This window comes from Canis lupus, chromosome 8, assembly GCF_011100685.1.
Source record: "Canis lupus familiaris isolate Mischka breed German Shepherd chromosome 8, alternate assembly UU_Cfam_GSD_1.0, whole genome shotgun sequence".
Lineage (NCBI taxonomy): Eukaryota > Metazoa > Chordata > Mammalia > Carnivora > Canidae > Canis > Canis lupus.
In genome coordinates, this window is record NC_049229.1 from 75,372,161 (window position 1) to 75,383,825 (window position 11,665).

Consider the following 11,665-nt stretch of genomic DNA (forward strand, 5'->3'; position numbering starts at 1 on the left):
CAAAAAAACCCTTTGCTGTCCCAAAGTAAAAATGCTATTACCTACATGCTGTCCCATATGCAGGAAAAAAAAAAAGGACACATGAAAGAAAACACTGGGGATATAGAAGATAACATGGTGGATAACAATGAATGACAAGAAGAGGGGATAAAAGCTCATGGACCTAAAGGTAGAATTAGGGAATTCAGTGGCTTATGAAAACAGTAATATTTTTATCATTGGAGTACCACAAAATGAAGAGAGAGAAAATGTTCCAGGTTATTCGATCAAAATATAGCCAGAAAACTCCCTAATCAGGAAGGACACAGACTTAAAAATCCAGGAAGCACACATACTCCCATGAAATTCAACAAATTTTATCATCTCCAAGGCATTTCAATATCAAACTCACAGAATACGCAGACAAGGAAGGAATCCTGAAAGCAGCAAGGGAACTGCTGTCCTGAACCTCACAGCCACCAGAATAGCAGCATCTGGATGGTGATGCTCAGACTCAGGTCCCACAGGGTCAGCACATCTCCCTCCTCTGGAAATGATGATAAATAATCTTCCTCACAGTAGAGTTCCACAATCTCCCAGTCCCCTGCTCCATATGTGAAGGTTCTCCCTCCGTGTGTCTGCTGGGTCTTGTTCACAGAGTCCTAGGATTGTCCACGGGTTCATCCTCTCTGCAGGAGGGAACAAGTGCGAAATTCACCCTTCACCTCATGGACAGAAGTTATCAGGGACTTATCACACCTCATGGACGGAAGTTATCACCTCATGGACAGAAGTTATCAGGGACTTATCACAACAAATGCAGCAAGAATTTCAGAACATCATTGTTTGGGTTCATGTATCACTAAAATCTTAGCTTGTGCCCCCTCCTGGAACATAATAGTAACAGGGGGAATAAACAACAGATACCCATTCCCACAGTTCTAGAATCTGGGACGTCTGAGGTCCAGATGCCAAGAGATCTGGTGTCTGGGGAGCGCCCACATCCTAAGGCGCCCTTTCCCAGTCACCTTGCATGGCGTCAGGACTGGGTGTAAAAGGGCCCTGATACCATCATGGGGCTGAAACTCCTGACAACTTCTCCCCTAAGTCCCTACCTCCAACCCCATCACATGGGTGTTAGTTCTAGATGGGGAAGTTCAGTCACTCACTGTGAGCTGATATCAGCACCTAAGGTATCAATGAGATATTTCCTGCAGAGAAAAGGCTTTCCCAATCCAATTCCTCATCCTGAGGTTCTTCCTGGATCTAGTAGAATCTTCTGGTCCCTGATTGGACACAGTATACAGATGTCTTTAAGAATCAGCTGATGCAATTGTAAATGGGATTGACTCCTTAATTTGTCTTTCTTCAGTCTCATTGTTAGTGTATAGAAATGCCACTGACTTCTGGGTATTGATTTTGTATCCTGCCACGCTACCGAATTGCTGTATGAGTTCTAGCAATCTTGGGGTGGAGGCTTTTGGGTTTTCTATGTAGAGTATCATGTCATCGGCGAAGAGGGAGAGTTTGACTTCTTCTTTGCCAATTTGAATGCCTTTAATGTCCTTTTTTTGTCTGATTGCTGAGGCTAGGACTTCCAGTACTATGTTGAACAGCAGTAGTGAGAGTGGACATCCCTGTCTTGTTCCTGATCTTAGGGGAAAGGCTCCCAGTGCTTCCCCATTGAGAATGATATTTGCTGTGGGCTTTTCATAGATGGCTTTTAAGATGTCGAGGAATGTTCCCTGTATCCCTACACTCTGAAGACTTTTGATCAGGAATGGATGCTGTATTTTGTCAACTGGTGCAGCCACTGTGGAAAACTGTGTGGAGGTTCCTCAAACAGTTAAAAATATACCTGCCCTACGACCCAGCAATTGCACTGTTGGGGATTTACCCCAAAGATACAGATGCAATGAAACGCCGGGACACCTGCACCCCGATGTTTATAGCAGCAATGGCCACGATAGCCAAACTGTGGAAGGAGCCTCGATGTCCAACGAAAGATGAATGGATAAAGAAGATGTGGTTTATGTATACAATGGAATATTACTCAGCTATTAGAAATGACAAATACCCACCATTTGCTTCAACGTGGATGGAACTGGAGGGTATTATGCTGAGTGAAGTAAGTCAGTCGGAGAAGGACAAACATTATATGTTCTCATTCATTTGGGGAATATAAATAATAGTGAAAGGGAATATAAGGGAAGGGAGAAGAAATGTGTGGGAAATATCAGAAAGGGAGACAGAACGTAAAGACTGCTAACTCTGGGAAACGAACTAGGGGTGGTAGAAGGGGAGGAGGGCGGAGGGTGGGAGTGAATGGGTGACGGGCACTGGGGGTTATTCTGTATGTTAGTAAATTGAACACCAATAAAGAATAAATAAAAAAAAACGAATCAGCTGATGACCATAGGGAGAGGACTAATTCAACTTGAAATTCTGAGTGATTTCCTAGTCTACCTCTACTACCATATCATAAGTTTGTTGCTTCTCTGTGATTCTTCCTAATTTTCAGGACGTCACATATTTTTCATGTTTGATTGTTGATTCCTCTAGAAGTTGGGGAACATGGAGATATTTGTATATTATTCATTTTTAGGGAGAATCATAAATAAGTGTAAGCAGCTCTTTGCGCATGTAAACTAGCTTTTTTCCTATATAAACTAAATTTCTGAATCAGACACTGTATAGTTAAACAGATATTCCTGGTCCAGATATGCTCCCTGCAGGAAAATACTCTATGGAGAGGAATTCCAGACCCTGACAAGAAACCTGCCCAGATGTCCACTTGCATCTGCTCCTTCAAGACAGAAGTAGTGAGGAGTGTGCACACCCTGGTGTTCCTGATCCCCTTCTACAGGGAGGTTTGTGTCTGGGCTCACACTGAGGTCCCCTCTCTGTGTCCCTTGCACAGTAATACATGGCCGTGTCCTGAGCTCTCAGGCTGTTCATCTGCAGAAACAGTGTGTTCTTGGCGTTCTCTGGAGATGGTGAATCGGCCCTTCACAGCATCTGCGTAGCTTGTGCTATTTCCACTAGCTTAAATCCATGCGACCCACTGAACCCCCTTCCCGGGAGCCTGGCGGACCCAGCTCATGCTGTAGCTACTGAAGGTGAAGCCAGCGGCCACACAGGAGAGTCTCAGGGACCCCCCAGGCTTCACGAGGTCTCCCCCAGACTCCACCAGCTGCACCTCACCATGGACACCTGCAGACACAACACATCTTGGTCAGGAAACTGTCCCACATCCCCTGTTTCTCACTCACAAACTCAAGGTCTCTTGTCTTCCATGAATTACCTTTTAAACTAGCGACAATGAAAACCCAACTGAGCACAGACTCCATGGTGAGTTGTCTGTATTCTGTCCTGATCCCTGTATGGGGTCACCTGAGCATCCTGGAACTGGTTTAATCTGTGGAGGGAGGGCCTTATTTGCACGTCCTATGACTAAATAGTCATCTCCAGACTTAGATTTGATTCTTTCCTAGTTATAAACAGGGATTGCATTATATCTGCATTCAATCCTGTTTCATATCTTGTGAGAATATGAAATGTTCTACTCTGTGAACAGAATTTTCATTGCATCTATTTAAAAATCTCTCATTATTGTTGAGAATTTTTAGTATGTAGTATTTTAACTACATCCCGATATTTTATCCCATTATATTTAATCACAATGTCAATGCAATATTTTGTTAATTTCCTTTTAAGTGATTTGTGTTATTGTGTTAAAATATAGCTTTATTTGCTATTTTTATTTTATCCCCTGAACATTCTTGAAATAGTTAATTAATTCTAAACATTTGTTCGTGGAGGTTCAAACATTTGCTCTTGTAGCAGATCATGTCATATGGATAATATATTTTTTTATTTACCTACTAATTTATAAATCTTTTAATTGTTCATTACTTTTATTTCCAGGGTAGATCTTCCCATTTTTGTGGTGAAAATATCTTTCTTCTATTTTCCTGAGTTCTTTGGACATACAACTCTGTAGACATTAGACAGATCTTGGGAGTAAAGTATTTCATTTTGCCTGTGCATGAGCTACCTAGAATATGACACCAAGACAAAGACCCAAGTAGATGGCTCACATACCTCTAAGACAACAAGACCTTATATTTGTGGAAAGTTAAAGCCACAAAGTTTTTTGAGTCAGTGAATTATTGAGAAACGAACAAGACTTGTTTGTACAGCATTCTGAGCCCTGTGTTCCCTGTTCTGGTGCTGAAGCTGGTTGTTCCCTCCTGGTACAGGAAGGAAACATTCGGAAGAAGATTTATTTCCTGCCAACAAGGGGATATAAATGGGATATATGTGGCTCACCATGTCTGACCTCTGGGGGTTTTAAAGTGGCATTTCCTCACAGTAACCCAGGGGACCAGCTGACATATATGCTGTGTCAAGTTTACTCTCCTTCATGATACCATGTTGAATAATCATGGGGGGAATGCGTATCCTTGTGTGGCTCCTGACTCGACAGGAAGGCTTCAGTTTTTCACTGTTGAATATGATATTGGTGTGTGTGTTTTGGAAATTGCCACTATTCTGTCGACTCAATTTCTTCTGCCTCGATTTTTAAGATGTTTTGAGGATAAAGTGTGATGGCTTTTGCCAAACTGTTTTAGGCATCATAGGAAAGGATCATGTACATCTAATCCTTCACTCTGTTAATACAGGGGATCCCATTTATAATCTGGGCATATTGAAGAATCCTTGCACCACAGGGCTGATTTCCTCTGGGTCCTCCTGCGTGATCCTCTCCATGTGCTGTTGCATTCAGGATGCCAGGATTTAGCATTTATGTGCATCTGAGATATTACCTTTAGTACCTTCTTATGGGGTCTTTGCCTTGCTTTGTTGTCAGAGTCATCCTGGCCACCTTAAGCTAATCTGGGCATGTTCCACTCTCATTATTTTGGAATAGGTTCAGATGTTTTGGCCTTAATTCTTCTGAAAATGTTTGGTAGAATTCATAGAAAAATCCATCTGATACTGGATTTTTTTTTTTTTGGTTTGTTCTTTTTTATTTTATTTTATTTTATTTTTTTGGTCTTTTTTGAGACAATAGCTTTTAGATTACACATTCATTTGTCTTATTAGATTTGTTTTGCTTATATTTTATTACTTTATGAAAACTTTTAGTGGATTGGTAATTCTAGAAATTTTATAATTTGCCTTGGTTATTCAATATGTGCTGTAGTATCATCTTTGTATTTTTCTAATGGGCTTTTTTAAAGATTTTATTTATTTATTCATGAGAAACACATACACACACCCAGAGAGAGAGAGAGAGAGAGAGAAGCAGAGACACAGTCAGAGGGAGAAGCAGGCTCTATGCAGGGAGCCTGATGCAGAACTCGATCCCCGGACTCGAGGATCACATCCTTGGCTGAAGGCAGCGCTAAATCACTGAGCCACCCAGGCTGCCCAAATTTTCATGGACTTTTTGTTTTCTTTAGTGTCAGTAGTTTCTTCACTTTGAAATCTAAATGTGTTATTTCAGGCTCACATATTTTCCTAGACTACCTATGAGTTTTAAATTTCATTTGTCTTTTCAATATACTTATTTAAATCTCCTTATTTGTATTTCTTTAGTCACTATTTCTGTTTTCCATTCTCATAATTTTAGTGTTACTTAAATGAATCAAAATACTAGTTTTTGTTTTATTTTTAAATAGAAAATACCCATAATCATATGGAAACACAAATCCAATAAGAGTGACCATACAATAATGAAAAGGAAGACCAATCCTCTGGCATCAGACTTACCTCTTTATAAATATTTGGAGAGACAAATCAAGACATCACTGTGTGACCATACCTAGACATGTACACAGACAGCACCTTATGGATCCTGGAAGTAAAAGTGGCGAACCATGGGATTCTCATCATTTCTTTACCCCAAGCACGTTTTCACATTTCAAAAAAAGAAGGAGATATTCCAAGATCATTAATGACAGATCTACTATCCGGACTCTGAAGCCTGACACCTCCCAATTCTTCCCAGATGATGCCTCAAGGGACGTTCTCTCTTTCTGTCCATATAGAGATTGCAAATATCCCCCCAGAAAAAGTAATACATTTTTTCTTGATGCAAAGTGTTTAACCTGTATCATTCTTTCATTGTTGCTGTTGCTTCAACCCGTCTTAGAGAGATTGGCGTGCACACAGAGCATTATCTTTGTCCCAAACCCCTGACTCATTGGTGTGAGGAAGTCAGGAGAAACCCTGTCCCTGTCACCTCCTCAGCCCTCCCCCACAGCTCTCCTCTCACCAGGTTTTCTGACACTCCCAGAATGTGGGATCTCACAATGTGTCCTACACAATAATACACTCTCTCGTCCCCATCTGACAGGTCACCCATACCCCACTTACCTCCCATGTGATAAACATCAGCTTGTACTCTGTAACGAAGGGGCTATTACTTGGTCTAGGTATCAACTTTATTCCCCCTTGCCCATATTCTTTTTCTTTCTTAAATTCAATATATGACTGAAATCATACAACGATTGTCTTTCTTTGACGGACTCGCTTCACTTAGCATTATACTTGCTTCCTCCATCCACATAGCTCCAAATGGATTAGATTTCATTCCATGTATGAATAGTTTCGATAGTTTGGCTAATGTACATAATGCTGCTGTAAAAATCCAGGTGCAGGGGATCCTTGGGTGGCGCAGTGGTTTAGCGCCTGCCTTTGGCCCAGGGCGCGATCCTGGAGACCCGGGATCGAATCCCACGTCGGGCTCCCGGTGCATGGAGCCTGCTTCTCCCTCTGCCTATGTCTCTGCCTCTCTCTCTCTCTGTGACTATCATAAATAAATAAAAAATAAAAAAAAATCCAGGTGCATGTATCCCTTTGAATTTGTATTTTTGTATTCTTTTTTCTTTTATTTTTTGAGGATTTTATTTATTTATACATGAGAAAGACACACGCACATACAGAGGCAGAGACAAAGGCAGAGGGAGAACAGACTAAATGTAGGAAGCCCGATGTGGGAATCGATCCCGGGACTCTGGGATTATGCCATGAGCCAAAGGCAGACGTTCAACCACTGACCCACCCAGATGTCCCAGAATACTTTTTGTTTTAATGATTTTATTTATTTATTCACGTTAGACACAAAGAGACGGTGACAAAGAGTGAGAAACAGGCTTCTCCCAGGAGCTGATATGAGAGTCAATCCCCAGATTGGTAACATGACCTGAGCTGAAGGCATGCGCTCAACAGCTGAGCCACCCAGGCATCCTATTACTTTTGTATTCTTAGAGTAAATGCCCAGTAGTGAATTTGCTGGATCATAGGGTAGGTCTACTATTACTTATTTGATGTCACACCATATGGTTTCCCAGAATGACTGCACCCTTGCCCACCCACATCTCCTAACCAGAGAATTCGGCAGAGCCTCAGGTCTAGTGGAGGTGGTATCAGGGCTCATTTAGCAAGCAGAGCAGAGCTCACCCTGTTAAAACTAACCACCACATCTTGGCCAGGGACCACACACTGCCCACCGCAGGCAAGGAGAGCCTGTGTAGACACCTGGATTGAAGGAAATAACAGCCAAAAGAGGAGAGCACAGTGCATGCAGCACACACCACAGACACTCTCTGAACCCAGACCCAGCATCCTATGTGAACTCTTTATCATAGAGCTGTTATTCTGGAGCAGGAACTATAATTAAGTTTTGTACAAACAGAGGGAGACAGAGACTTAGAGAAAATGCCAAGATTAAGGAACTCAATTCCAATTTGCTGCTCTGATCCATCTCAATTTTGGGTTTCTCAGGTTAGTCCTTTTGACCCTGCCAAATGAGACAGGACTACTATTCTGTCTCCAGATCTAGCAGTTTCTGTCCCTAAGAGGATCCTGTACATCAGGGAGACTGCCAGCTTCCCACTCCATCCAAAGTGCATCTACCTCAATGGCATTAAGACAGAGTTGTGATAATAATATTCCCACAATTCTTGTCCTTGTGGAGGATGCCTGACATCCTGCACAAAGCCCGTGTCACATGTTGAGAGGTGCTTTCCTCTCTATGTCATTCATTAGTGAGATTATGTGCATGGACCACATATGTCACCATTACTTACTGAAAAATAATATAATAATTGTACAACATATACTCAAACACAAATGAATCCACAGGATTGAGATAAGAGTTAAGAAGGAAATAAATTTAGGTGATTTTGACATAAAATTCCAGAATTGCAATTTGATCTTCAGCATATAAAGCAGAGGGAATTCTCCACACTGTCTTTGCTCTAACAGCATTGGGAGGGAGGACTTAAGATGCTGGATCAGGGTCTGTGAGCTTGTCTCCTTCCTGGAACATGACAGTTATTGAATCATTCTGATCACCCTCAGAGGCCTGAGAGAACAAAAACTGCATAGAAACTGCAAAAACTCATAGAAAATTGACCACCTTTTGTATGTAGGAGGTGTGGACGTTGTCATTGAGAGATATAGCTGTGGTGATGATGACAGGAGCGAGGTTGATCTAGAATATCCTCTATAGTATTATGAGCAGCAAACAGGATAATCTGAACTTTAGATGTCTTCTTCCATGGGGATGTGCTGGCTTAAAGGTACCTGGTAGTAAAGACGGAAGAATCCTAAGATACTAATGGTTCTCCAGATCCTCAGGGTCGTAGGAAGAATGTGTGGCATCAACGTGATGCACAACTACTAAGCACAGGGGCATGGACAGGGGCTGAGGACAGTGATCTAGGTGTGGATTTCCTACGCTGTTTTTTCCTAATCTGACAGTTCTACTGGGACCAGGTTGTAAAAAACAAATAAGAGGTGAGTCCCTGTTTTAGTGTGTCTGCGTGATGTCACCGCATCAGACTGGGTGGATTAAACAACAAACACTCATTCTCATAACTCTGGAGTCTGGTAGGTCTGAGGTTCAGGTGCAGGCCCTGAACCTGTGAAGAGCTCTGTGAAGAGCGCCCACATCCCAGCCCATCCTTTCCTGTCACCTCACATGGGGCCGAGGGCAGGGAGCTTTCCCAGTCCTGGTGTAGAAGGGCCCTGATCCCATGATGAGGCTGCATCTCCTGACATAAGTGCTCCCCTAAGGGCCAACTCCTTCTCCCATCACAAGGGCACTAAGTACCAACATGGGGATGGTAGAGGTCACATACAGTGAGCTGATATCCACACCTGAAGGATCCATGAGTTATTCCCTGCTAGTGGAAGGTCCTCCTCCACTTTTGTTCTCTCATTTTTCATAATAGTTTAGTGGAATCTGTCATCTCACCATATCTTTGAGTGTCACTGCTAACTCCTATGATCACCAGTACTCTATCTTCTCCTCCTGCCTCACCCATGGGATATCCAGCAGGAGACTTTGAATTTCCTCCATTGAAGCAGGTGGGACACTGACTCCACACAAGCCCCTCCTGGAGCAGGACCTCATCTCCACCACTGACCCACAACACACACCCTGAGCCAGTGTCCTTCCCAAATCCAAGCACTTATGACTTGCTGAGAGGTCTGCCCTGCTCTCAACAGACCGGATGATGGTGAAAAAGGTTTGCACTCTCCTGTCTGTGTGTGTGTATGGGGGGGGCTCTTCAGACTACACACCCTCACAATGTACTTCTTGGCGTCCCTTGCTTTCCCAGGTTGATGTTAATATTGATTCTGTCAGTGCGGTTGAAGACTGAGGTCAAACCTCCAATCCTTCTTGTCTCCTTTTGATTTTCAAGCCCTATGTAATGTCATGACCAGCATGTACTTTATGTTGTTTCTAAAATCCTTGCACATTTGAACCGAAAAATACCCACCTTTTACTACAATGTGGATAGAACTGGAGGGTATTATGCTGGGTGAAATAAGTCAATCAGAGGAGGATAAACATTATACGGTCTCATTCATTTAGGGAATATAAAAAATAGAGAAAGGGAATAAAGTAGAAAGGGGGGAAATGAGTGGTAAATGTCAGGTTAGGAGACAGAACATGAGACTCCTAACTCTGGGAAACGAACAAGGGGTAGTGGAAGGGAGGTGGGCGCGGGGTGGGGGTCACTGGGTGACGGGCACTTAGGTGGGTACTTGATGGGATGAGCACTGGGTGTTATGCTACATGTTGGCTAATAAAACTCCAAAAACAAATATACAAAATAAAAGAAAATAAAATCATAGCACATTAAGCTGGGTGGTTATTTCATGTACCATGTATACAGCTGGGTCTCCCCTTATAAAGGAGAAGTTACAGTACATGGAGATATGGATAATTAACTGGTATTTTGGGACAGTAGTAAGAACACTGAAGCAGTTCTGCCCTTACCCATATAAGAATAGTTGTTGACTAAAACCAAAAAAGTTTCTAAATCAGAAACTGCTTAAGGATTAAGCAAAGAGGGAGAAACTGTCATTTTTGGACGTTGGAATATTTCTTTCTATGACAAAAAAAATTTTGTAAGTTAGAGACTGAATACATAAACACAGATTCCTATGCCCAGTAGAGACTCCCTGGGGGAAAATACTCCTTGGAGAGGAAGCCCAAACCCTGATGGGAAACCTGCCCTCAATCTCCATCTGCACCTGCTCCTGGGCCTTCAAGACAGAAGTGGTGAGTACTGCGCATCCCCTGTTGGTCCTGATCCCCTTCTACAGGGAGGTTTGTGTCTGGGCAAACACTGAGGTCGCCTCACTGTGTCCTTCGCACAGTAATACACGGCTGTGTCCTCAGCTCTCAGGCTGTTCATCTGCAGATACAGCGTGTTCTTGGTGTTGTCTCTGGAGATGGTGAATCGTCCCTTCACAGCATCTGCGTAGCCTGTGCTCCTTCCATCATTGCTAATCCGTGTGAGCCACTGCAGCCCCTTCCCTGGAGCCTGGCGGACCCAGTCCATGTCGTTGCTACTGAAGGTGAAACCAGAGGCCACACAGGAGAGTCTCAGGGACCCCCCAGGCTTCACCAGGTCTCCCCCAGACTCCACCAGCTGCACCTCACCCTGGACACCTGCAGACACAAGACATCCTGGTCAGAAAATGGTCCCACATCCCCTGTTTCTCCCACTCATGTCCACTCACAGACTCAGGGTTTCTGGTTCTCCATGAATTACCTTTTAAAATAGCGACAAGGAAAATCCAGCTGAGCACAGTCTCCATGGTTAGGTGTCTGTCTTCTGTCTTGATCACTGAATGGGATCACCTGGGGATCCTGGGGCTGGGGCTCCTTTCCCAGCTGCAGGGTCAGGGCTGGGCTGGTATAATCAGTGGAGATGAGGCCCTATTTGCATATCCTCTGACTATATAACCAGCTCCAGGCTTACATTCGAGTCTTTAAAAGTCAACACAAGTGTTGTGCCACAATTCTCTAGCAATTTGTGTAGATGGCACTATGACTATATGAAGTTCTAATGTGTAAGCAGAGTTATCTTTGCATTTCAGGGTGCAGTTTCAAAAGGCTGTCATCAATGTATGTCATTTTCCATAGAATATTTTATCTCTTTAGTAAATTTTAATCCTAAATATTTATTTTTCGTGCCAGTGCATGGCGGATTATTTTGTTAATTTTGTATAGGTAATTTGTTATTAGTTTGTAGAAACATATATTTTTTTTTGCTTATTTTATATCCTGATTTTTTCCTCAGCTCATTCATTATTTCTTCCTCTTTTAAAAAATATTTTATTTATTTATTCATGAGAGACACAGAAAGAGAGA

General features: G+C 42.7%; 1 pseudogene and 1 gene segment (V, D, J or C); both read right to left on the minus strand.

The window, feature by feature from the left end:
• Nucleotides 1-2,886: 2,886 nt before the first annotated feature.
• Nucleotides 2,887-3,329, minus strand: LOC119876554 (annotated as a pseudogene).
• Nucleotides 3,330-10,553: 7,224 nt separating this feature from the next.
• LOC119876555 lies at nucleotides 10,554-11,193 on the minus strand. The segment is given in 2 exon segments: nucleotides 10,554-10,960; nucleotides 11,064-11,193. Coding segments are annotated over 2 exon segments (453 nt in total).
• Nucleotides 11,194-11,665: the final 472 nt, after the last annotated feature.